We start from the raw sequence: 27,561 nt of genomic DNA on the forward strand, positions 1-27,561 counted from the left end.
GGGGGGGCTGCAGATCCAAGAATTTGAAATTCCCCTTTTGTCTGGGAGATGAAGAAACACTACACTGTGGGCTCAAACTAAAAGACTGTGTTTCTCATTCAGTGGGAGCGTTGTAATAGCGTGATGTTGGAGCTCGCTGCTTTTTCTCCATGAGTTGGCAGTGTCCTGCGTTGGCTGGCGTGCAGCGCTTTCTCTCTCTCTCTCTCTCTCTGTGCCTGACAAAACACTCGCGCACACACACACACACACACACACAGAGAGATGCACGCACGCACGCACACATTGATACGCGCGCGCGGTCCCTCTGCGATCCCCTGACTGAAGGCTCACAGGAAGTGCAGCCGTGGCCCAATTATAGCGTGACACCTCGGGCCGGCCGTTGCCATGGTTACGTCTTCCCTGCGGTCCCCTGGAGTGTGGCGCCTAGGAAGAAGGTCTTATCACATCAGCCATCGTTACGGCAGCGAGGAGAGAGGGGGAAAAAAAAGAAGAAGAAGAAGAAGAAGAAGAAAAGCGCCTCCCTGTAGCCTCGGTCCAGCTGGCTGTGGTTTTTTTTTTTTTTTTTTTTTTTTTTTTGCTTTTAAAAATCTGTGCGTCTGGATGTGATGCGTACTTGTAAAAAAAACAAAAAACAAAAAAACAAGAAGAACGTGGAGAGGGAGAAATAGGGTGGTGTTGTGATTGTGTGTGCATGTCAGGTTTACCCCAAGCGTGCGGACGTGCCAAAGCGGCGTGTAGGTGTGCGTGTGTGTGTGTGTGTGCGCGCGCGTCTGTGGGGTTGCGATAAGGCTCTCAGCCACACCATTAGGTGACTCATAATCCACACCACCTCAAACACACACATACACACAAGTTTGTGTTCCTAGTCTTATTAGAACATTGTGTTGACTTCGATTCGTTCCTGAAACCCCATTTGTGCCTAACCCTAGCACAACCCCGAGGCCTAACCCTAACCCAAAAAGAGACGTGTCACCCCAACTAACACAAGGAACCCCTAGCCATAACCTTTGCCCAAACAACGCCTAACCCTAAAAGAGATGCTTCACCCATTTAAGACCAGGCTTCCGTCCTCATAGGCACTTGAAACGGCAGGTGATCATACCAGAAAAGGTACCAACAAGGTAACATACCCATATACACTTGCACTAGTTTGTATGGCTAACCATATCAGGAAATTATATTGACTTCCATTTGCGTCAGTAACTCCCATTTTGTGCCAGACCCTAACCAATGACATCCATAACCCAAATCTTGGTACACATTTGAACCCTAACCCGGACCCCAAACCTAATGTCTGTTGCACTTGGACTGACCTTTGGTCCCAATAAACCTAACAGATCTTCAAAGGGTGAGCAATGACACCAGAAGAGGTCTTCAAGAGGTGACGTAAACAACTGAACCGACACGGTAGCGCCCATGTGCAAGAGCAAACAGTCAATTAGAAATGAACCCAGGCATACAGGAGCGGCACAAACCTCATACACAAGTAGCACATGGCAAACTTCTTTTATTTCAAAAGGGCAAACAGAGCTATACAGTACAAGTAGCACAGGAAATAACTTAGCCAAGGCTGAACTCATTCATTTCTTACTGATGCAGTGACGTCAGAACAACAGAAGCAAGAAACTCCTCCATAGAAACAACAAAAAAAAAACCATTTTGGCTCCGTCTTTATGCTGAAGCACGGTACATCCAAACTGGAAAGCAATGTAAAAAAAGGACATAATGTTTTCCAGATATTTACAGTCCTATGTACAGGCATTTTTGTTGTCATCTAAATATTGACGCACATTGGTATCCTTCTTTTTTTTTTTTCTCTCCTCTCCCATATTCACTGATTGTCAAAAGAAAGGATGGAAACAGGTGTGGACATTCTTAAACGGAGCTTTGTACCGCAGTCCGAGCATGTTATTCTGGTGTCCCGTAAACTACAGCTCCCAACAATCATCCGACCGGCCTCTGCCAACGCAGGAGCTACTATCCGTCAAGGGCCCCGTTGCTTCTCTCCTGTGCCAGACCCAAAGTAAAATCGGACCCCCTTAAATCAAACCCGGACACCCTGCTGTCGAACCCAGGACCCCCGGGCTTCCTCTTCAGCTCCTCGCACTTCCTGTATTTACAGATCTGGTGTCCCCTCTTGCGGTTGCGGCAGCTGCTGCACTGTTCGCAGTTCGTCTGACGTCGGCAGGGCACGCACTCCCCGCACCTCTTCCTCTTCCTTCGCCCTCCGCCACCCCCGCCCAGCGAGCTGGGGGAGTAGCCCTCAGCTACCAGCCCCTCTATGCCCTCTGCTCCCACGGCAGTGCTCCTCCAGTGGCCTCCCCCCATCTGAAAGCCCGCCAGAGGGAACAGAGCTGGGCTGAAGGGGAACCAGGCGCCGAGGAAGGGTTGGAAGTCAGTGCTGCATCCAGAGGAGTCCTCTTCGTCCTCCTCCGGCCCAGACCCGCCTCCCTCGCCATCTCCTTTTCCACCCTTAGCCTCCACAGCCTCTTTCTTAGCTGGCTGGCTGCTCTGCGCGCCCAGGCTGGCCTGCTCCGTGGTGGCGGGGGTGAGAGCCAGCAGTCCGGCACGCATCAGCAGCTCTGCGGCATGGGCCAGGTGGAGCCCGCTGGGTGACTCCCACATGTCGGGCCAGGAGGGGGCCCGGCGGGGCTTACTGGGCTGGGCGGGACGCTGCTCCTGTGCCGGGGACGGCTGGATCAGGCTTTTGACGTCCACAGCAGGGGAAGGGGTAGAGATGTAATGGGAGAGGCTGTAGGGGTGGTTGGAGCGCTTAAGGCTCGGTCTCAGGGGCTCATTGGGGATTTTAGCACTGCTGTGGGCCTGATCCGGGGAGGAAGGGCCAGCGATGTCTACGGCAGTGGACATGGCAGTGGCTGGGGGTGTGGAGGGGGGGGGCGGGAGGGGGTAGGGGAGGGGGCGTGGGGGGGGGTGGGGGGGGGGGCGATTTGCCCTTGTGTTTTTGTGTGCGTGGGAGAAGGGGACTGAAGCTGACGCGGAGCTGACAACTGTCCTGCTGTTACTTCAGCCAAAATGGCAAGCCTTGGCCTGTGTCCCTATTCCCATTCTCTGCAGCGGCTTCAGAGTCCTGGAGAGCTGGAAATGAATAGGGGATGAAGACAGGAAGGTTAAGAATAGAAATGCTGGGGAGACAGATACAGAAAGAGAGTAAACAGGGAAGACGGGATCTGTATTTTCCCCTAGCAGAGCGACTCAACCGTGTCGGGGGAATTATCGGGCCGACAGCAAGAGTTAAAACACAAGACATATGTATAAAGCCGTGGAAGTAAAACTGCTACAAAACCAGAAGCAAGGATCCGTGTGAGTGTGTGTGCGAGAGGGAAAGAGAGAGGGAGAGAGAGAGACAGTGCATGCCTTGCAACGGATTTCCGCATACAGGAGGCAGTATCCCTTTAAGAATTTCACGGTATATCAATGCAATCAATAACAGAGCGACAACAATATGCAAAGATATGCGCATATGCGCAGGTCAAATGTGGAGCGCGCTTTTCAAATACATTTTGACGACTGCTGTTATGTGTGCCAGCCAGGGCTTAAACGGAGCCGAGAAGCACCAAATAAGGGACCGTAAAGAAAAACAGGCTGTCTTTTGTCTGGTATCGACGACGAGGAGCGAGGTGCGCAACGATGCGGGTGCTGTGGATAAAAAAAGACCAGGCTATATTCCGTGTCCACGTTTGTGTGTGTGTGTGTGTGTGTGTGTGTGCGGGGGGGGTTGGGGGGGAAAACCCCACAACACCGCCGACTAAACGCGGATCGTGTATGTTATTACAAAGTATGAGTTCGTGCCCTTTCGACGGGTCGATCGAGAGACGTAATCGATGACTTTAGCGTGAATGAGGTTACCTAAGAGGACCGACGCCACGGCGAGCTGACCACAGTCCGAGTGGTCGCTGCGACACGGCGCTGAGCGCAGGAAGGGAGAGGAAATCGGGCGACAAAACGGCCAAATCAACAGGAAGTGCGATGAAAAAAACGCGTCACTTTACCTTCCCAACGCGGTCCCCGGCCTCTCCTGTCAAATATATGATGAAGTCATGAACTAATGTCGAGCCGATCGTATAGCGTATGTGGACGGCGGAGCTGCCGATTCCTCCTCCACCTCTCCGTCCCGGAGGGTCTGCAAACACTCTGCACGGAATTTGGGGGCGTCGCTCAAAATGCGAAGTGGACTCTGCAGCCGACCGAGGCTCGTGTGGTCAGAGCGACCCCGTGATGTCCTCAGGAGCAGTCCAGCTGACGACGACGACTAAACCCAAATACACCCATCGGCTCTACTCAGCTCAGGATCACTTTTTACACAGTCTTCCATACACATTATTAAACACCGGCTTTTGTGCCCAATATTATTATTATTATTATTATTATTATTACTATGATTATTTTGTATTTAAATGGTCATTTTGTCATTAATAGAATACAACACTTAGACTTATCATTGTCATTATTAAAAAGCACAATGGATTTCCACATGGTTTCTCTCTCCATGCGAATAAAAACACAATATAAAGTTTTGATTAATGTAAAATTAAATAAATAATTACATTTTAGTTATTAAGATAGCATTGTACCGTTGCAGGGTGCAGCTTACTCCAAGTAGAACCAAGGCAAAAGCAAACGATGCAGCTGCTTAGGGCCTCCACACCAGCAGGGGGCCACACGTGAGCCCCATTGTCTAGTTACACATTTTTCATTGATACAATTAAATCTGTGAAATTGATCGTTAATAGCAAACACTAAGTTAACTAAAAACATTTCTTTAATATTTTGTATTTATTACTGTAATAAATATTACAGGTTATAATTATTTGTTTGATGATCATCGGACTCATTTAACATCTACAGTGTTCTATTCAAATTCTGGCCTTCTTTAGCTTTATTAATAGAAGTCTAGTGTTATTTGTTCACTTTCAAATGGAGCCAGCCTAAGGCACAAGCGAACTAAATGGCTGCTTAGGACCTCCAAACCAGCAGGAGGCACCTAGGAGGGCCAGAATCCTCACAAACCGATTAGTCATAGATTTGAAAGCCTAAAGTTGTATTATTCATACAAAATGGACAATTTTGGTCAGTTTTTAAATTTTACTCTGGGTGATCATTACTGTAATATATTGATTTATTTTTAGCTGTAAAAGTAAAAATTATATTTTTTTTACATATGAAAAGAACGATTCTTTTGTTCATATTTATTATTTTTATTATCTACTTACATCTGCAACATACACATTGATAACAGCATCGATACAAATCAATGCAAATTTTATTAACCTAAATTTATTCCTAATAAATTTATTATGTGCAGCTTCTCCAGAGAGCCTATGCTTTTGCAGTTGTAAGAGCGGCCCCAAGGTAAAGGCAAACTAATCAGGCCTCCAACCAACAGGGGGAGCCCAAGAGCACTAGAACTCTCATTTACATTGTTTTTCTTTATTATTTTTTTTCAAATGTCATCAGTATGACTCATTTAAAATGACACGATAAGTTGAGAGTATTTAGTATGTAGCTTAAAAATATGCAACAGACTTTTTAAAAAGTTAAACAACAAATTATTAACATGTCTGAGTACGTTATCCTATTTGATACCAGGATGTAAATTATGTAATTAGAGCAACAAAAATTTTTGTTTTTGACTGACATGGGGTTTGCCCTTCTTTGAAATTACAGAAAAGATACATTTGGCTATGTGAAAGTTTGTTCAATCATGAAACACACAGTAAAAGTGTGAAAGCTAACAGAATAGTACGCAACAACCGGTTAACACAAACTGATCAGATTATTAGACCCCACCAGAATGTGGGTCATCTAAAGGAGCTACATTATGTAACTTTGACTTTTTTGACCTTTATATCTTATGATGCTATCCTCTCAACAAAATCATACCTGCAGTGTTGCCATGACAGAAGACGCCTTCCCCACTCAGCTCCTCAGACTAGCGGCAGCAGCAATTAGCAAACACCTGGTGGAAGAGAGGTAATCATATTAACTATTTCTCAGTCCAGCACACCAAAGAACATTTGCAAACACTTAATTGAGAAACACTGTTGTGATGACATGCTGAGGGCAGTGTGTCCGAAAGGGCAGTGTGTCCGAAAGAGCAGGGGCTTCTTAAAGAGACAAAGGCCCAATTCCAGGGCATCAAATTAAGTCATGATTGATATGTACATAATTTTTTGCATAATAGTTTCTTAATTTTACTATAAAACGGCACTACACTGCCACTTTTTTTTTAATTAATAGGCAGCTGATGTGTATTGAACATAAAGAAGTGCCTTCCATTACTCTTAAGGCCATGCTGTTTAAAAATATGTAGTTCCAAAGCTACGAGCAGATTGGCTGTTTTAATTAAAGCAACGAGGTAATGATATGCATAATTCCTAATAACACTGTAACATACACACGTTAATTTTATTAATTTAGAAATTCAGTAACATTATTTTACAAAAAAAAAAGAGAGATGAAAACTAGTTTAACTACGTTAAAGTTCAGATTATAACTACTGATGAAGAGCAACATCTCTCATCTGCCGTCATTGGTTTTACCTTTTAACTCCGCTCCCTGTCCAAACGGCGCCGCCTGATACAGGAGGTGACTCCTCCACGCAGGAGCGCCGGAGTCCACTCCACCTCTTCTGAGAGTCCTCCGTGCATCTGGCACGCAGCCAGACACCTCGTGCGTGTGCATCCGTGTGTGAGCGAGCGTGCGTGTCACTATGGAGGCAGGGGCCCACGGTTACTACACCGTCTGGCCTGGACCATCCGTGTAAACACAGCGTCTTCTAGTGGTCAACACAAATACAGCCACCCGTCTTAAAATGGCCACTGGTGCTGGTGGACACTGCAGCACAGCGGCAGCGGCAGCCCCCTTCGGCCAAGACCACACACACACACACAAACGCACACACACACACACACACACACACACACACTGCAGTCGCCACATTGAGCTGTTGACTTATTATGCCCACACAATGTTAATCCATAAACAAGGCCCTCCAGGTTAAAACTGAGGTGAAGTTTGGCCCCAAAACTACAAAAAAAAAAAAAACAGAAAAAAAAGTTGTGCCAACAAATTAGATCACTCAACATGTTTTATTAACAATATAACAGCACACTGACTCAACCACGCTGCAGCCAGTACACGAAAAAAAAAGAGAAAAAAAAATCAATCTGATGAAGAAGCAAAATAGATCCATTAAAAGGTTTTAACCTTCAGACGCAGTTTGATCAGGAAGCTGCACACAAACAGCAGGTAGTGTTTCAACATTAAACATTTTTCTCCCCCGTTTAAGACAAACGTTGCTATAAAGCGGCAAAACAAACTTGAATATTTCATGTCACATTCATATGGGTTGCCATATTCAGCAAACAAAAGATATAATAAGGCCAGTGCTGGGTTCGACATAAACGCTGGACCGATGAAGAAGCGCGGTAGCGATTTCATGTTTAGACCGCCTGCTCCGTTCATGGGCGACAACCCCAGGAACCGATGCCCCAACGCTAACCGCAATGACTGTCGCAGTCCCTTGACCTGGATCCCGTTTCAAACATGTTGATCAGTGCGGCAATTTTTCGAATTATGAAAAGAACAAAACAAAACAAAAAACATAAAAGAACATCTGCAGTGTGTTCTGGCTTGTTCTGGATTCGTTCGCAGGGAGAACACAGCGGTACTGACGAATGATCGGGCGGGTCGGCGGACAGGGGGGGTTCATCTCCAGCGGTGCGCTACGCGTCTTTCCTTTTGATGATGAGCGGCCCCACGTTATCTCCGGTTTCCTCGTTGTGCTTGGTGTGGGCGCCGTCGCAGTACGGGAACTGCAGGAAACATGGAAATACCGTAACACTTTAAATACACACATGTTCATTGTTGGGTTGGTACGATACAAAACACACGGCAGGTCAGTGGACGCATCACACCTGTCCTGCTGAGGACAACCGTCTTTGGTGTGGATGTTGTTATTGAGAGAAGAAGAGTATCTGAACTATTTCCAGTAGAGAAGTAGTAGCTACTTTGAAAGAAGCCATTTCCCACTGAGACGTCTGAATGCCTTACAACACTTATTGAGCTTTTATAAGACACCCCGATTTGATATTAATATCTGTATCAGTTCCTATATAGAAAAAAATTCTAAAATCCCGTATCGGTCATAATGTACCCGATCCATAAGAGCAAATCTATTCAGTATATTTCTATGCTTTATTATTCATTTTACTTTACATTTATAATCCCTAATTGTACTTTCTTAAGGTATATTGGAAATTACTTTTTACATGTCGACCAAGAGAGTCAACCTGTTGTTTTTGTCAGTTTCTTTATTTATTCTCCTAATGTCGCTGACTGAACAGACTGAAGTTGTTTTTACATGTTTGACCAATCTTGTGAAGCAGTTGGTGTGTTTTAATGTGCTGTACTGGTGCAGAGTTAGCAAATGAATTTGTAATTCAGCATATTTATTGTAAAAAAAAAAACGTTTTAAGTTAATTCAGCGATGTTTTTCCTGTAGGTACCGATACTAACCCTCAGCTATCCGTATCGGTTTCGGAAGTGGAAAAAGAAGATCGGTGTATCTCTAATAAAATTTTAATCACTTTTTTAAGGTGACCTATCAAACGTTTTCAGCTTTTAACTTAAGAAAACAGTTTTGATTCATTATTTTATGATATAACTGTTATTAGTAGCATGTTATGATAGCACTTCCTACAGCAGGAACAAAGTAAACTAAAATAACAAAATGTTATGTTTATACATCTGACTTGTCCGAGAAAGTTACAAAACATATCTAAAAATGAGATATATTTTCTTGCTACGTTTTCTTAGCAGGAAATAAGTTTTCTTATTTCTATTTGGCATTTAGCAAATAGAAAGAATTCAGGCAATTCTAAGTAAACTAAAACTAAAGCTCCTCACTGATCCTGCGTTCTGACGCACATTATATTACAATTATTATATAATTACTAATATTTACAATGAAATCAAGTAAGCTTTTCTTTCCTAAACAACAACAAAAAGTGTTCAGACTTACAGTAGAAAATTCCTCTGTGTTGGATCTTAAATCACATATTGCAGTTTTTCGGTGAGTGTCTAACCTTTTTAGACCTCCAGCAGCGGCAGTAGACGGCCTTGGTGCCGATGTCCTCCATGTCGAAGCTGTGCACCACTTTGGGGCTGTCTTTGCTGAAGTAAGCGTTCACAGGATGCTTCTTGCAGCTGCGGCTGCTCAGGTAGCGGCTGACCAGGAAACCCGCAGCTGCCGAGATGACGGCCACTGGCACGGCAACCAAGAAATGTTCTGGACAGAGGAAAACGTTAAACAACAAAAAAAAAAAAAACAATAAAAAAGGAGAAGGGATAATCTTATTGGTTGTTCACTCTTACAGGTTTGGTTGCAGATGAATAAATGTGACGAGACAGGAGATTAGATAGAAAAATAAATGGAGAACACATTAGAAAAGGCTTCCAAGGGCACTACCCCAGGGCTCCGAGTTTTGGGGGCRGCCTCATAAACTTTTCTATTTTAATGGGGTTTTTTTTTGTACTGTGCATGTTATTAAACTCTTGGGTTCATTTCTCACACGTTGTGTTTTTTTTTTTTTTAAGTACTGCTGGATTTTTATTAATTTTAACAAAACTTAAATATTTGAAAATTATGTAACAACATATAGCGCGTCGTTTTGGGACCAACATGGAATCTGCCAGGTGTTTTAAATAATCCATCCATCAGTTCATACCTTCTAACGTGTAGACCTACCTATCAACGTACTGTGACTTGCATGAGTAAAACATCTTTTTCTCTTTAGGACACGGCACTAAAACTGGCTCCAGCCCAGCGGCCCTTATTCTTCTTCATACGGCCCTGATGGACAATTATAAATTGTAGTCTTGAAATGCAGATCCTTACAGTAATCTGTCTTCCTTCACCATACAGAGATCGACAATCAGACAGATGCTGGATCTGGAAAATACTACAAACTTTCTCCAGAATGTCAAGATAAAAGCTTGAACACATTCTGAACACTGAACAATGGAAACGTCTGACAATAACAATGTGAAACTGCCTGTTATACAAGATTTATCCTGATCTAGCCGGTCACATGATACAGAGGCAACAAGACAAGAGAAACAGAGGTCTTGTTTTTTTTTAAAGTTTCCCGTCTGCAGGATCAGCAGTCATGGCTGTTGGGCCTAGATTACCTGTTTAACCAATTAAAGATGCAAACTGGAGCTCAGATGGCCGACCAGTAGGTTAGATAAATATCACCCGGGTTACCATGCGAAGCAAGAGACGAAACAGAGGAAATATGTCCCACTTTCTTACATTTCACAGGTTAAAACAGCTTAGTATGTCGCTTAGGCCGAGTAATTGCTCTGCAGTCGGTAGTAAAGCTGCCTAATAGTGCTATAGGTGGCAGAAAGACACGCGCCGCCTTGCATTCAGCGCTAATTAAATAACTCATGTAAAGCTAGCATGCTATTAGCTAGCTTTAATACTATACCTTTGGTTAACCTGAAACCGGAGCTGTGGACCGCTGCCATCGGACACAGAGGTATCAACCAGCTTTCACGTAAACTTGGACCTGTCGCGTTTTCTCTACGCTGTGGGTTGTATTCGGTCAACGTTAAGCAGCAAGGTCAACCGGTTAGCTTCACGGAAACTCTGTCCGTCCCCTTTACTGCTACGTCACTTCGGATAGACCAATCTGGAGCAAGCTCATGGAAAACAAGATGTTTATGGGCAAGGTACATCCGGCTTCTCTTTAGACTGAAGTTAAACAATAGCACAGTTGACGAAGTTTTTCTTCTTCTCTATTAAACGAAGCTGAAGTAAAACACGAGGAATAATTCCTCGTGCAAAGGCGTTCCGCTAGATATTTCAGCAAGCTGAGAGCTCTCATTTTAAATGCGTCAGTGTCGCTTCCCAGACCAAAAGGAAGCTATACAATTAAAAATAATCGTTTGTGTAGAAACCTACATACATGCATGTTTTAATAAACGTTTATGATCATAAACCAAGTAATGAAGGCTAGTGCTGCTCGTAAAGCTCTGAAGGTGGTCCAAAGGCGGATTCTTCGTAAAAAAAAAATCAATAGAATTACAAACAACCGTCAGAATCCTCTTTATGAGGTTGCTTTACGGCAAAAGTGTCGTCAGTCGGAGGCTTCTTGAGAACCACTGTAGTACAGACCGCAACAGGAAATCCTTTCGGCCCACAGTCTTCAGCAGCTACAACTCTTTGAATATGACTTGCATTTAATTTCCCTTTTTGATCAATGATGCATTTCGAATTGAAATAACTACAAGGTTCCACCAGAGGGCGACAAAATTACTTTCTTGTAAAATGAGCCACACTTAAACGTCCGTTTCTGAAATTAAAAACTGGATAAATAAGAAAGGTAGAAGTTTCATAAATAGGAGAATATTTAAGTGCAAAATATCGACCTAGATTCGTTTTATTTGTAAAAAATAAATTAAAGCAGAATTAAAATAAGCAAATGAATGTTTATAATTCTAGGAAGCAAAAAGCTGTTTTACAAGTTTGACTCAATATAGCAGTTCAGATAGATGCTGGAGCAAACTAGAGTAAATAGATTTTTTAAACAAGAACATGTAATCTTTGACAGTATAATTGATTTACAAATGATGTAAAATTAATTCTACATGAATTCCCACAAAATCCATTAGGATTGTCATCAATCCCTAAAAGCTGATACATTTATTTTTCCTTGTGTTCCTCCAGTAAATCAAAAAATAAAGGTTGGAATGGACGAAAACATAAGTGTGATTTTGCACAAAACGAAAAACTAAAAGCTTATCTCTACATATCAAAATACATTAAAATTAAGTTTGCTTCTGAAATTCAGATTTCTGGTTTTTGAATGTCAGAAAAGTAAGGCCTAAAAATCCAAACATTACTTAAAAATATAGTAAAAACAAAAACAGAAAAACCCATCCCATCTTTTATGATTGTATTTCAACCATGAATAAATTAAGTTAATTGCTTCTTCTGGTGTCCATTTACATCCATGAAAACATTCCATCTTAAAACTTAAAACTTAAAACCAGTGTCTCGGCTTTTTGTATTCCCTTGAAAATAAAAAAAAAATTGTCATTTGAGTTTCCGCTCAGTTGTTTCCTAAAAGACGACTCAAGGGAAAAAAAAAAAGACAAATTTCCAAAGAACTTCACCATGAATGTGACGAAACGCTGAGCGCTGCCGCAGCCTGGACGTCTTTTCAAACGAGCCTGACGACGAGTCAACACAGAAGTCGGAGGTTTTTATTACACAGTTTAATCAACACACAAAGCTCAACGAGCCTCTCAGGTAATTCAATATACAGAGGTTTTGTGCAAGAAGAGTGGGTTCTCCTCGCACCCAGAGCCCAAGCCAGTCCCGTAGCCATTTCAGATGTTAGCCGCTAAATTTGACAATAGCAAAAAGGTAAAAGGGGGCGGGAGGGTAAATAGAACAAACAAAAAATAATAATAATAATAATAATAAAGAGGGAAAGAAGCAACCTAAAAGAAAGATGGAGCAGAGAAAGAAAAAATAATAATAAAAAAAGAAACAGGTTATAAACTAAGAAAATGCTTAAATAGCTGGTCCAGAATCTCCACTTTGAGAGTAAAGAAAAAAAAAAAAAAAAAAAAAAAGGTGGAGACGGAGGGGTGGGGGTAGGGTTACAGCTGTGCGTGCAATGTGTGTGTGCCCGTGTGTATGATGGGGTTTTCACCTGGGTGGAGGGGGTGGAAGGGGGAGAGGAGGTCAGGGGGATAATGAGGAGAATGAGGTGTGTGAATAAATTCAAGTCCTTTCATAGAATCCAACAGAAGAGCAAAATAGGCCATGAGTTTTTTTTTCTCTCTCTCTCCATTATACACAGCCTGCTATGACTTATGCAGTTTTTTTATTTTTTTTATTTTATAAAATACAGAGTGCCCTTCGACTCACATGTGAAAATTGCTTTCTTGAATCGACACCTTCGCAGATGGAAATTTCAACAAAATGAGAAAAAGGTGAACTGTAAAAAGTCCCTCTTTTTTTAACCCTTCTCCCCCCCACCCCCACCCCCCAAAAAAAGGGAAAAAAAAAAAAAACACAAAGATCCCCTCAAAATTTTACAGTTTCTAAAGAGGAATGCTTTTAGTAAAGATGAGTAAAAAGGAGGGTGCAGGCATGCAGGAATAAGGGGAACATATGGTGGAGGGGGCGGGGTTTGGGGGGCGACAGCCCAGCCTGCTTGGATGTCGAAATGGAATCAAACGAGGAAGTGGAGCGATGGGATCCAAAACAAAAAAAAAAGAAAAAAGAAACCAACATGGGGATGGAAAGAGTATGGTCAAGAGGAGACATTTTCTATTTTAATGTTGAGTCTGTACACTGGAGGATGGGCAGATGAGCTGGGAGGCAGGATGGGGGGGGAGACAGTCAAACAGAGAGGGGGTGGGACAGGGGGGTACAGAGGGAGTTTTACAGGTGCTGTGGTGAAGGAGGGGCATGGCTCAAAGAAAGCACTCCAATGGAAACCAACAAGATCTTGTTTTTAAACTTCTCATTTGTTTTGTATGTTTTTTTTTTGTATTTGTTTTTTTGTCGTTTTTTTTTCTTTTCTCTCTCTTTACATCTGAATCTCCCCCTAGCCTTACGTCGTAGAGGTGGTTGGCCATGTTTCTACCCCCAGCACTACATTGCATACTTTTGTGTCCATTCCCGGGCTATTTTGTTGTACCTGCGGACAGATGAGACAAAAAAAAAAACAAAAAAAAAAACAAGGTTAGATTCGTCTTTTCATATTTAAACTTTCCTGCATTCTAACAAACAAAAAAAAGAAAAAGGAAAAGGAAAGCAGAAAAGAGCTACGACTTGTTAGCAGCTGCTAAGTGGTTCACACATTAAATAATAGGAAAGTTGAAGCACCTAAATAATCTGAACACATTTAGGTTCGATTGTACGACGCAGTGTTAGGGCCACGCTAACAAAAGGAAAATAATACAATTACAAAAATTAAGTCGTACGAGAATAAAGTCATAATATTACGTCACAAAATCATAACATGAAAAGAAAGCAATGGCATTTTGTGGAGCGTCGACAGGAGCTTCTGTGGAGAAGTCTGCTTGGGTGACATGATGCGCTTCAGTGACACTTATTCATAAGTTCATAATCATAATTTGTCGTTGCTTGCGTCCTGATTTGGAGCATCTTGCTTCTTCCAGTGCAGAATTATGACGCAAAACTCACATCAATGACGTAAAAGTCGGACGAAACGCAAGGTGACCGTTGGGACTTTGAAAATAATTGCAAGCGTATTTGAATTTGTAAGTGGTACACAGTGGACTTTTCTGGGGGGGTGAAAGGATCAGAATTGGGTCGTTGAGACTGCAGTGAAAAAGTCAGATATGAGGAAAGAAAGACAAAAAAAAAAAATCAGATTTGGGTCGCATCTGCCTGTGTGAACGTAACCTAGATTAAATATTTTGAATCCTGTTCTTTGATCGTCTTAAAGATAAATTAAATTAGATTCAAACTGGTTGTGGCAGGTCAAAGATTTACAAAACCAGACATGGACATTTGCTAGAAAGATTCTGACCCGGGCATCTCTGTAATAAACGCACAGATCGTTTACTAGACCTAGTAAACGAGCATGGAAAACTATCTTCATGCTAAATGTATATATGCTTTTTCTAGCTTAATCAAACCTGTCAGGGATGGTTTAATTTGTTCAACAGCTTCCTTGATTGTTTTTTTTTTCCTGTATTTTCTAGAATTGGTTATGCTCTTGAAAATTAACACTAAAGCTAAACAGACAAAACACTTTTAGCCCAAAGCCAACTGTGAGCCAATGGCATCCTGAGTGTGAAACGCTCCTAGCACAGCGACACAGGCCTGTCATCTGTCCATCTGCACTGTTGATCGTCACGGATAAATGAAAACTGAAACAAAATGAATCCTAGGAAAACAAGGAAAAGATAAAAAGAAGAGATGTCAGCGTACTTTTCCCTGTCAGTCTTGTAGATGCGGGCGATCTCGGGTACTAAGGGGTCGTCCGGGTTCGGGTCGCACAGCAGGGAGCAGATAGACAGGAGAACTGAAATGAAGCACAGGAAAACAATACGATCGTTTAAGTTTTGATGCCATCAGCAGAAGTTAGTGTCATAAACGATAATATTGCTGTTTGGAGACCATTTTCAAAGTAATATAATGACAATGGCATAACGCAAAATATTGATAAACTTTAAACTCTAATGAACATTTAGCTATCCAAAAGCAAACAACAGAAACAACAAGTAAAATGAATGATGAAATCTCAGAAGTAAACAAAAGTGTCATTCAAAATAAATAAAAAGAAATGGGGGGAAGGGAGGTGAGCTGAAGACTTTAGTTATCCAGGTTTTGGTAGAAGGAGAGAGAAAAGGGAAAAGCAATAAATCATGCAAATGGAGATTATTGAGCTTGTTTTAATTTATCATGTGATTAATTGATTTATTGCTTACTGCGACAAGATATAAATCAAATAAATCATGCAAAAATCTGACATTTAAAGGACCTCAGCAAGAGGACAGCATGGTACATAGGAAGTAATTTCAACAAAAAAAGAAAAAAAAAAGAAAAAAAAAAAAGAAACGGCTGCTTTGCGTCATCAGCTTGCAGAGAGCAGCTCACCTTTGGAGATGGTGAGAGCTGGAGACCACTGTGATCGCAGAATGTCAAGGCAGATGCTGCCGTTGCTGTTGATATTTGGGTGGTAGATTCTTGTGGTAAACGCAACCTGAAAGCAGAGAAACGGCGCCGTAAGGAGGCTATGCAACAAGCAGCGCAGGAAACTATACCATCATTTTTTTTTTTTTTTTGAGGAAGTCTACACAATTTATGGTTACTTCAATCACGCGGCTTCTTCACACGCACGTCTCTGCGTCTACGTCCTAGTTACCTTTGGCGGTTTGAAGGGGTAGTCTGTGGGGAAGTGTATGGTCAAGAAGAAAACCCCGCTCTGGTAAGGACTGTCATTCTGAAGCAGAAAGACACATTCCGGTTGATGTGCAGCAAAAAACGACAGCCAAAGTTGACGTTCTACGCAGAGCTCATGCAAAACTCAATAAGGAACATTAAAGCAAAACGGTAGGAGGTGAGCATGTGAATACTTACAGGTCCCATTATTGTGGCTTGCCAGTGAAACACTGAAACAAACAAAAAACAGAAGTTGGTTATGAAACGCGAAGAATATCATGTTATAATGAATAAGGTCGCATGTTTGTTCGATAGGAAGCTTGAAACTCACTCCAAATACTGCTTTTTTTTTTTCTATACAAGACGGGTAGATTTTAAAAAGTACTCCTGCTGAAGGCGTTTTGATGTGCAAAATAGTGTGACAAATACGTAAAAAAAAGAAAGAAAAAAAGAATGTGTCCAAGCATCGTTCTGCCTGCGAAGATGTGTCAATGTGAAAAACAACAAAAACCCACAGAAATTTTGCATCACGAGAAAAAACCTCCTTTGTAGATTGTACAGTGGTTTATTTGATGTTGGATGGCAGGAAATGACACACAGATAGCGACAGTGATGTTTCTCATGGTGAGGAGTTGGCGTCTTAAAGGAACCCAAAACACGCTTAAAATCCACACAGACTAAAACAGTAAAACAGACTAAAACGCTCCCCAAGGCGGCTGAATTTAAAGTTTGTTATGTTTTTTAAGTTTTGAGTTGTTGGGTTCATGAGCTTTTTTCTTTACTAGTATGAATTGATTGACAAATCATGCTTCTAACACAGTGACTTGTTATTGTACAGGACTGAAACGCTCACAAAATACTTTCTTTGAAACACTGAACTGGACAAAAGTAAGCAATAGGAGAACCAAACGAACCAAATAGACATCAGAGACGGTTGATCTCATCTTGATCGCTCATCAGCGGATACAATGCTGAGAAATCACATTTTATTTCTCTAATCGAAACTACAAACTCTCCGTTTTCAGTCTCTAAATGCCCACAGATTTTTGCTACGTCTCACAGATGAGGACAGTAAAAGTCCGATAAAACCACAATTTTTATTTTATTTTCTAATTGCCGTGTTTTTATTAAGCAAATGTGTTCTCGTATTTCCAATTTTCACAATAAGGTCAATGGAAACACAGCTAGTGTTGCCAAACAAAGACAGCATTGTGCACTTTTTTTGTTTTTAACAGGTAAACATCTTTACAGCAAGGAAAGACTATATATGCACTTCCACACGAGTACAGTGTTTTTAATAATAATAGCAGTACTTAGCACAAAGGACCGAGTTGAAAACAAGAAGCTTTCACGCTCCAGGAATATGTGAGGCATAATACCTGAACAAGTCTCAACTCTCAAACATGAAACAACGGCGTGGGAGTCGGTCCCAGGTGTTTTAGTCATGATAACCATCAGCTCACCCAGGCAGCGTCTGCTGCAGCTTTACAGGTACAGCACAGTGTGTGTGTATGTCAAACTCTGTGCATTTGCATAAATCAGTGGGCTGATCTAGCTTGTTCTTATGATTCAATCAACAACACAAAAACTTTAAATTATGTGTCCTGTAAAGCTTAAACACTGGAATTATTGATCCCTTGTTGTTTTATTGCTTTAAATTTCTGTCGTTTCTGGAGGTTTCTGTTTTGACTGTACTGACATTTCCTTTTTTTTTAATTCATTTATTATCATTACTGTGGAATGTACCTCATGTAAGCTCATTGCAGCAAACACCGACCATCAAACAAATGTACCAAAATAGAAATATTCCTGCATTAAGCTAGTAGTTTCTAACCCAACAGAGGACAAAAAGATAATTCCCCATTTATGAATTAAACCACTTTTTCTGGCTGTTACCATACGGAAAAAAAAATTACAGATAAAAAAAACTGCGCCATTTTGTGAAAGTCTTCAGTATTTGACCTAAACAGTACAGAAAAAGAGTCGAACATGATGGGTTGTCAATTGACTAGTTGATTAACACATCCATTCAAAATATACTAATCTCACAAAGTCCTAATAAATAAATAAGTAAATAAATGTTTGAGCAGGATGTAGTGTGGCGTTGGAGAAAATGCTGCCGTTTCACTCGGTGTGCCACTTTGCATACGGCCTCTCTGCCCTCTCACGGTTCAGTTTGGATGTAAATGAACGGGTCTGGTTCTCTGTGAGGACTGAAAGCGATTCAAATCATTTACTTTACACGACAAAAGAAAATCCTCCAGATCAAATATCTGAATCGACGCATTGCTTAATTCACTCAAGTCTCTATTGCTTAGAGCAGTGTTTTTCAACCTTTTTTGAACCAAGGTACATTGGTTCAATTGAAAAAAATCACAAGGCACACCACCAACCAAAAATGTAAACAAAGATCCTCTGTAGCCGCCTATATTACATATATAGTCATTCTTATCAAAGTGTCTTGAATAGGAATCAAATAAACACAAACATTTATTTTGATCACATTTTACATTTATTATTTCAAATTGCACTTAACATATCCACTTCAAAAATACACCTGAACAGTGCCACAACACTGTTGTGTGTGATGCATGAATGTCGTGACATTCATGCATCACTAATTCTCTTGTTTTAATGTAAAATGCTCTGTTCCTACTGCCAACTAGTGATAATACAATTACATGATTACGCTGCTAGTCACTACAGCAAAGACACTGAAAGATGGCATTATTTGCAGATAATTTGTTTTCAAGAAGTCTTTTAAGACCAATTACCGTGTTTTCTGGACTATGAACGCACCATACTATAAGTCGTACCTTCAAATTTTTGTGATGCGGTAGGTGAAATTTGATCATTTCCTCTGCACACCTGACGATCACTCACGGCACAGTGGTTGAAAAACACTGGCTTAGTGGACAGTAACCTCAAATCCATACATGGTTAAATAAAACCTCTCTACCCGTATTACAGTACGGGTCTGAGAGACCTGATTCGATAATTACTACAGTGAAAGACACGGCAAGTCCAAAGTCAGAGGTAGATCAAAAATAAATGCCATTAGATGATAAAAATGGTTCAGTGTCACGCTTGTAAAAATTAAAAGGCCAGCTAAGAACCAGACGATGCTAATTTGAGCTCTTAATTAACCGATTATCAGCAAATCAGGGGACTTTTACCAAAATCAATTTGGTAATGTGAAAACTTGAACCTGCCAGAAATAACAGCCAAATAATCAAGGAGTCAATCACTGATCCGATATGCAAAGACCATCAACAGAAGTAAGACGCAGATTTTTTTTTTAAAGCCAATTGTGTTGAGACAGGCAGCTCTTAAGACAATGACCAACTTTGAGGCGTTGTATGTTTAGGTGGATTGTTTTGGGGCAGCTACCCAAAACCCTGCTCTTATCAGACAGATTGGTTTCTCTTTGCGTCAATACGTTGGTTGTTTTAAATACATTTCTAAAAAAACAAAACAATACAAAAACACAAGGGTTTGTAAGACCCTGCTAATATGCTAGTAGTTTGATTTTTTAACTAAAAACATCTTTAGAGGAAACACCTTAATTCAGTAACATTACTGTAATGTCAGCTCCTGGTGTCAAAAGTGTAGGAAAATATCTAAAATTGTGGCTCAAGCAATGAAGGGTTGAAATACAGGGAAGAAAGAGACTGGTGTAAAAAAAACAAGAAAACTGTAAATCCCAGAATGCACTGCATTCACCCACTTTGCTAATATTTGACATTATGTTAACAGAAGCTTTCCGACAAAAGTCAACTTCTTAAGCGACAGCTCCTGATTTGAAGGGGACATATTTATTGGACTTAAAGGCTAGTTAGCCGTTAGCGAACAGTTAGCGGCTAGCCGAGCCGCTAACTGCTGACTGTTCGCTTTGTTTCCCCAGCCGAAGTTTTCCACAAAAGCTTCGGCTTCGTGGACAATTCTGAATAATTTACAATTGTGTCACTTGTGTGGTAAATCCTGTTTGACCGCGCCACGGCTTCAATATGCTTAGAAACAAACTAGCTTAAGAAAACCACTTGACCATCGGTTTTGGTATTCAAGCGTCGGTTGAAATGTTAAAAGTTTTGATTGATTTATCACTTCATTAGGCCTGTGGTATTGTTAGTGTTTTATAAAGTTATTGACTGATGAGTCAGTAGGATTATGTTTGAGCTTACTCCATTTACCACCGTTAACTTTCCCTCTCTTTTCAATGGCCTATATACAATAGTCCATAAAACATGCTAAATGTATGTTTTCTTAAAAGCTAACTGCTAGCTAAACTAAGGTACAGTATTTTCCGCACTATAAGGCGCACCTAAAAACCTTCAATTTCCTCAAAAGCCGACAGTGCGCCTTATAATCCGGTGCTCCTTATATATGGACCAATATTGAGCCACAACAGGTCTAGCAACTACGGTAAGCAGCCCAGACTTCATTTTGCCCCGTAGAAGAAGAAGTGCGCGGTGCATGCTGGGATAGTTGTCAGAACTTAGGTTTGTTAATAAGGTTTGATAATGCATTTAAAGCCGGGGGGAAGGGGTGTGGGAAGAGAGACGGAGACTGCAGTAGCAGCGTGTCAGTTGGTCTGCGTTACCCAGAAAGCAATTGGGGAAAATATCGCAACACTAACGCCGTGAGTGAAACGACTGGGGCAGCCTACTATATAAAGTACTTGGGGACCGCTTCTTTACAAATGTGGATGTGTAATAATAGAGTACGGAACAAATTGGCAACCCAAACCGTAGCGTCTATTCTATGCGCCTTATAATGCGGTGCACCTTATATATGAAAAAAGTTTTAAAATAGGCCATTCATTGAAGGTGCGCCTTATAATCCGGTGCGCACCTTCAATGAAGTTGAATCGCTGGCGCTCAAACATTATTGGTGCTTAAAGTACACTGTTTAAAACAGCAAAATGCTTCTTTAAATCTGTTTAAGCCACCACTTTATGCGACATATGCAATATATATCCAACCATCTTGGAAATATATAGTGATATTTTCTTTTATTAATATCATTTACTTTTATTATTATTATTGGAGCCTTGTAACAAAATTTATCTCAATATGTACCTTTTAAATGTACAGTTGAGTGACAATAAAGTATGTGTATGTCTTAAATTAAATCCATCTCCATGGTGACTGATTAACAGATTAAGAATCACTTGTCCAAATAGTTTTTTTGATTTCTAATCCAGCAAGTTAATCAAAGAAACATTACTTTACCAAAACATTACTTTATCATCACTTCTGCTTTGCATTGTAAACTGGATGTTTCAACACATACCAAATGTTTTCAGTACTAAAGCTGAGGTAGGTAGCTTTTGTATATAAAAACAAATAATATATATTTGTTAAGACTGTCACTATGTCATGCCAGTATATTAATATACAGATAATCTATGAGAATAACAACAACAAGTTCCTCTAGCTTTTTCCAGTGATTCTGCGGCCATCTGCAGAAACGCTCCCAATCAGAAACAACCAATCAGAGCCAAATGTAAACTAAAGTCTGAATAATTCACAATTATCTCACCCATGTGGTATGATGAGCTCTCTCGTTTATTGGAACCTCACCCAGACTTAAAAAATAAATAAAAATGGTGGACAGATATAACTTCAAGTAAGCAGTTACTACAAATTACTTGAAGCAACATTAGCAAAATCCCAGATTTATTGATGGAAAGGTTAAAATGAATGTGCAAGAGCGCAAGAAAGAGAACAACACAGCGCTGTTTTGAGAAACAAGTCTGGGTATTTCCTGGATGTGTTTACACAACAAAAAGAGAAATGCTTCCTGAATTTAGGTCAATGCACGGGACTCAGTGCTGATACTTTTATTTTCCTTTCCAACGGACACAGCCTGAGCTTTACATTCAGTCTGCGTTCCTACTTTCAAAGCTGCGGTCAGCAAACTTAGTGAAGTTAATTTTTTTCGTCATTATGAGTCTTTGCCTTAAGGAAGAACTCATTAAGACGGACTTCAAAGGGGAGAAGGACAAATTCCTGCAGCTAGTTTCTATTTTTAGTTTGACTTGGAATCACCAGATTACACAGCTGGGCGCTAGATAAACTAGCTCCAGGTCTGGTTCATAACTCACAGATTCATATCCCAATCGAATAAAGTTCTGGACACCATTTGGGGCAGTCGACAGGTGAAATATGGCAAATTGAGTCCCGGGTTCCAAACAAAATAAATATGAGTGACCCATTTACTGGAGTTGTGTAGGGATACTTCTTTACAGCAGACAATTAGTAAGTAATTATAAAAGATTACTTGAAAATGGTAAAACACAACTTTTGCATGAATGGCTAACTTGAATCAAATCAAAATTATGATGAAAATAAGCAAGTGCTAAATGATGGCAAAGTATATTATTGTATGGTTAGCTATGTTTATGAAGCTTTAAGCTGACATGCTGGAGTGTTCGGACAGATTTTTATTGCCATGTTCTGTTAATCAGTGAGTGGCAAGAAAACATAAAAACCTGCTTTGAGAAGTCACAGGAAGAGAATATAAATAAGGGGATGTGGACATGTTGGTGACGAAAGATGAAGCCAAAAAAAGATCCAGGAGAAAACAAAGCTTGTGTCGTTATTCTGGGCTTTAACACCTTTTGTCATTGTTAATGTTGACATTTCTGTCTGCAGACTTCTTTAAAAGTCTGCAGACTTCGGGTCTCGACCAGAGATTTCGCCAATGAGAGGAACTTTTTTTATTATTATTTTTTTAAGAAGCTTGTAGAATTTTCTGCATCTAAATTGTCTTACATGCCAAGTTGTACCTTCCATAGTTGCCAATACAGTAACTGTATGTTTGAAGCTAAAGTGGGTTGACAACACAATTAGGGGAAAGTGGTTTTCATCCCCGTTTTTATAATGTGTTTTAACATCTATACAGTCACGACAAACAAATCAATTATTTGCATGATAAATTAAAATGGGTGTGATCATTTCCACTTGCGTGCTTGTTTGTGTAATCTTTAAAGCGACTCTGCCCTTTAATGCTATTGAAAAGGCGCCATTTTGAAGAAAGCTGCAAACATTTGGCACACAGTACAAAGAAGCTAGTTTGCACTTTGTTTTTTTGTCACGTGTTAACAGGAAGATTTGCCTTTCTCCCTGTCTGACCCTTATTATTAACATGCTTTTTCTTTGTAATCCATTTAATTTATTGTTTTGTTTTTATTTTTTTTGGATACCTAAAATGTCTTCCTGTCCCAGTGTTAAATGTTATTTGGAAATCAAAGTCTATCAATCATTGAGAGGATGTAATTACATTATTATGACTGATTGATTATATTACGACAATGTTATCGTTTATCGCAATAATTTCTGGCACAATTAATCGTCCAGCAAAATTTGTTATCGTGACAGGCCAAGGCTAGAGTCCCACGTATTTACATGTAAATGTTCATTAATAGATATTGTCATACTTTCAGAAATAAACTTGAACAATTAAAGGCATTGTGTAAAAGAATGGTTTTCATCATTAAAAGTCAAGCAATTTAGAAACTCTCAACTTTAAGCAAAGAAAAAAGTAAACCTGACGAAATGTGTTACTTTTTTTTATTATTTCTAATGTTCGATACTCCAATTCGCCTAACCGTTTCGGTGCGTTCTCAGTCGCTTTGAGACTTTGTGTTTGCAAGACAGAAAGTCAGCAGTTTGGAAAATCATGGTGATAAATCTTAAAGAAAGACCTCCCTCTATTTACATTACTACAACAATGCTTTAAACTCAAAGCAACTCACTACTGGCGTAGAATTAAAATACTTTATTAGGTAAAGAAATCTATTGCACAGTATGAGTACATAAAAAGCTTGCTCTACATTTTAAACAGACTGTCAAAACATGTTCTGTTCCTTACTTATGTATCAAAGAACTATGCATAAATGTTATGGAAAATATAACTGATATTGCAGGACAAAATCACAATCGTACAGCATGAATCTTAATCCAAACCCAACTCATTTTGATCAGGTCCATTATTTTCTAAGGCTGGATTCCTTTGAACAGATACTACACTGCGTGCAACATCATAATATGCACTCAGACCTGTTAGTACATCAACAAGTCTCATCTGTTCTTGCGCAACAAAATTTAGGATATGCAAACTTCTGAATGCACAGTCATTCCTTTTTATGAAGACAATTATTATTATTATTTTTTTAAATCAGTACAGATTTTGACGTTTTAACTTACTGTCATCTCCTACTGGTCCTGCAGAACACTGGGCTGGAGGGTCCCGAGCCAAATCATTCAATTCCTATGACAAAAAAACAACAACAAACAAGCAAAAACATTTTTTGGTCACATTCTGCTTCAGAGTTTCGGTTAAGAAATATTAAAATAAAACTGAAATAGAAATATAATCAATTTGAACCTAATTGTGTAAGTTCCCCAGTTCGAGTGTTCACTCTGAAACTGCAGATTGCAAATAAATAGTGCAACAAGAACTTGTTCATTCCCTTTAACATGAGTCTACTATAGCGCAGTAAGCTTTGATTAGCGCAGTAACAGCTATTACGTAACGTCATTTCTCCTGATATCGAGGTTGCACTGAATAACCTAAAAAACAAAACACACATACTAGTATGACAGCATTTTTTTTATGATTATGTACAGCCGTAATAAACGATGTGTGGCACGATGCAACATTACAGTGGAAAATGCTACTTTAGCATACAAGCTATCTGTTGAGGTTCAACCGTAGTACAGGATGTCATGTTAAGACACAGACTCCGCTTGCTGCTCAACTACATTAAACATGTGTTAGCAGTACTGAATTACAACAGAAAAAAAACACAATAAAACGTTTAGCTAAGAGAAGTAAAAAAAAAAAAAGAAAAACACGAACAATTAAAAATAACGACGTCCTGCTCTTTATTTAATGGCAACATGCGATCAAAGGCACACCAACAAGCAAACGGGCCCGTTCACACAACGTCAAAAATGTTAGCATTATACAACCAGCTATCAAATACTTCTCTATGACTACCTCATCCTTAGTGTACAAGGAACAACTTAGTGAAAGACGCACACAACACGACTAGTCGTCATTAGAATTGATAATGTGCCGTTTGGATAAAGAGAGCAGCTACAAGGGTACACAAGGCTAGCTGGCGCTACACCAATCGTTACCTATGAGATGATACAGTAATATATATATATACCGGCAAAGAAAAAATAATTACAAGACGTAAACATTTTGACGCCAATAAACGATCAGCTGTTTTATCTACTAAGCACCAGCGTCTTTGTTGAGCTATGGTTAGCCTTGCCGTTAGCTGCTTAACATAAGAGGTATCTGTCAAACCAAGTTACTGCAATTTTTGTTTTTCTTTCAAAAAAATTGTCAGACAGCTAGGCTGTCATATACAAGTACTCCTCGGGATATACATTAAGTCTCAACCGAAGAAGCCATTCTTGTATGGAAAACTAGAAAAAATATTGTTAAATACGGCTAGCTAGCATAAAACGAACGTTTTAGCTTCCCCAAATTAGCCAACCACCGGGATGACCACCACCAACAGCTAACACGCCACTGTATTCAATAACGTGACAGCCGGAGATATGTTAAACTTCAAGTTAACGTTAATATCTGACATAACGGGATTAAATGTCCACACAACGTGACCCCACGAAAAAAAGGACCGGGAGGAGCTAACCCGTCAACAGCTAAGTTGGCCCATTTCAAGCGGCACCAGTTAAGAGACGGCGGACCGCTGCTATCACTACCGTCACCAGCCTTTCGCCGATCCCTCGTCGGCACATAAAACCAACTTTAAGAGCTTTTCGTAATGTTTAAAATGGTTCTCGGTACAATAAACTCCTCGGACAAGCATCTGAATGGTAGCCGAGGTTCACAATCTACAACAAAACTGCGAAATCCAGGGCCTCGTCGTTCACTTCCTTACCTTGTGAATTCTTTTCAGAGCCATTGTTGTGCTAGCGCTTCTGTCAGGGAAAACGTGCGATTAAAATGGCGATTGGGAACCACTTCGTCCGTTGGTGAAAACTGCAGCTCAAAGAATCATAAAACACCGTCTCTACATACACCGGTCACCGTGTGTTACCAAAAGGAGCCACCGAGAAAATTTTGAGGCGAAACTGAAAGATAGAAGGGGTAGAACCGCGGTCCTTCCTCCTACTGCAGCGGCTACCAAATCACTGCGGCCTGCCTGTGTTCCTGTGAGCTGCAACAAGAAGAGCACTTCCGGACAACTCTCTTCACAGTAAACGCGTTTGTTTGTTTGTTTGTTGTTATGGTGCTTTAAAAAAAATCTATTTATTTATCTTTACAAAATACACACTATTTAATTTTTTAACACCACGCATTAAAATGGGCTAATATGAAAACTTAAAGTTGATTATCCATTTTAGTAGTCTAATGTTTACAACAATCACAGATAAATCTAATAATAATTGTATTTTATTTTGCACTAGAAGACCTATAGAAAAAGTAAAGAAAAATATTGAAGTGGGATTCAATTAAATTTTATTCCAATTCAGTAATAATGATTTCAAGTCCATGTAGTCCAATAAAGTACTGTCAGACTCAGCGTTTTAATTTGCAAACACGAATTTCAAAAGTTTTGAAAGCAAAACTGGTAGTTTGAAGCTCGGTAGTCTAGTTCCTCATTCAATGACATTGAATGGGATGTTTTTGGACAAAATCAATCCCTGTTTAAACCTGCATTTATGTTCAATTGCTCAAGTACATAAACATGTAAATAAAACGTGTGTTTTGCTGTCAGTCAAACATTTAATTGAACTCTGCGTGTTCACACGCTCTTACAAATAAATGTAAGCGTACATAAACAATATGTAGTTAACAGAAGTTAGATTTATTGCTAGGACTGGGAAAAAATTGGATAAATGAAATGGGTACGTTTATTTATGTGTTTATTAATACATAAATGCATCGTGTTAAACGCAAAAATAAGTAAGCAAATTAAGAAATAAAAACAGCGTTTATAACGAAGTCGTCTTTTTTTCCATTTATCTGCTCAGTTAATTTTCATAGAAAATTTTGTAAAGTTAGCTAATTCCATGCTTGAGTGGTCATGAAGAACTCTGTGTTTTATTTTGAAGGTCCCGCAGCAGACAGTGAAGCAGTGTTGTTGTTTTTTTTTGCGCATCTGTCACTGCGCTGCCGCTAGGTAGCCCTCCGCTCCGCAGATTTGCACGCTTTGCTGCATCCACTGCGCCTGGGCAAAGAGCTGCTGCTGCTGCTGCTGTTCTTTGGACGCGAAGCGAAAATGACCAGACAGCGGGTTTACTAAACTCCGGAGCTGCGGTGTCGTCTGGCYCCGCTCGCTCAGCGGGGAGCTTTGTGTTTACAGTTGTAACTGATACGTCACCAGAGGGAAAGAGTAAATCTCTAACAGATTCAGTGTCAGCAGAGGATCCTCAGCTGAACACCGGGTTCAGGGAGGACGATTGGCTGCGATTGGACCTCGGATAAAATCTTAATGATTGTAATATTTTAAAAGAACAGTACAGTCCTTTTTTTTTTTAAACCCCTGTCAGTGGATGATAAAGCGATAAAGTGAACCAAATAGCCAAGCGAACAGTTTACTTTTAAGAACT

The 27,561-nt window shown here is 40.2% G+C and overlaps 3 protein-coding genes across 3 annotated transcripts; all 3 read right to left on the reverse strand.

Annotated features, from left to right (window-relative positions):
- Positions 1–1,487: 1,487 nt before the first annotated feature.
- On the reverse strand, positions 1,488–4,347 carry cxxc5b (CXXC finger protein 5b). The gene is made up of 3 exons (XM_008419841.1): positions 4,011–4,347; positions 2,934–3,096; positions 1,488–2,891 (listed from the first exon to the last, which is right to left on the reverse strand). Exon 3 carries the CDS (start codon positions 2,866–2,868, stop codon positions 1,978–1,980), a length of 891 nt encoding a protein of 296 aa, XP_008418063.1. The 5' UTR covers positions 2,869–2,891; positions 2,934–3,096; positions 4,011–4,347; the 3' UTR covers positions 1,488–1,977.
- Positions 4,348–7,090: 2,743 nt separating this feature from the next.
- On the reverse strand, positions 7,091–10,704 carry zgc:110843 (CDGSH iron-sulfur domain-containing protein 1). The gene is made up of 3 exons (XM_008419842.2): positions 10,515–10,704; positions 9,108–9,310; positions 7,091–7,835 (listed from the first exon to the last, which is right to left on the reverse strand). Exons 1-3 carry the CDS (start codon positions 10,552–10,554, stop codon positions 7,746–7,748), a joined length of 333 nt encoding a protein of 110 aa, XP_008418064.1. The 5' UTR covers positions 10,555–10,704; the 3' UTR covers positions 7,091–7,745.
- A 1,568-nt stretch (positions 10,705–12,272) lies between these two features.
- ube2d2 (ubiquitin-conjugating enzyme E2D 2 (UBC4/5 homolog, yeast)) lies at positions 12,273–26,207 on the reverse strand. The gene is made up of 7 exons (XM_008419843.2): positions 25,887–26,207; positions 24,172–24,235; positions 16,160–16,191; positions 15,945–16,022; positions 15,677–15,782; positions 15,008–15,101; positions 12,273–13,745 (listed from the first exon to the last, which is right to left on the reverse strand). Exons 1-7 carry the CDS (start codon positions 25,908–25,910, stop codon positions 13,700–13,702), a joined length of 444 nt encoding a protein of 147 aa, XP_008418065.1. The 5' UTR covers positions 25,911–26,207; the 3' UTR covers positions 12,273–13,699.
- Positions 26,208–27,561: the final 1,354 nt, after the last annotated feature.

This window comes from Poecilia reticulata, linkage group LG10, assembly GCF_000633615.1.
Source record: "Poecilia reticulata strain Guanapo linkage group LG10, Guppy_female_1.0+MT, whole genome shotgun sequence".
In the NCBI taxonomy this organism is placed as follows: Eukaryota; Metazoa; Chordata; class Actinopteri; order Cyprinodontiformes; family Poeciliidae; genus Poecilia; species Poecilia reticulata.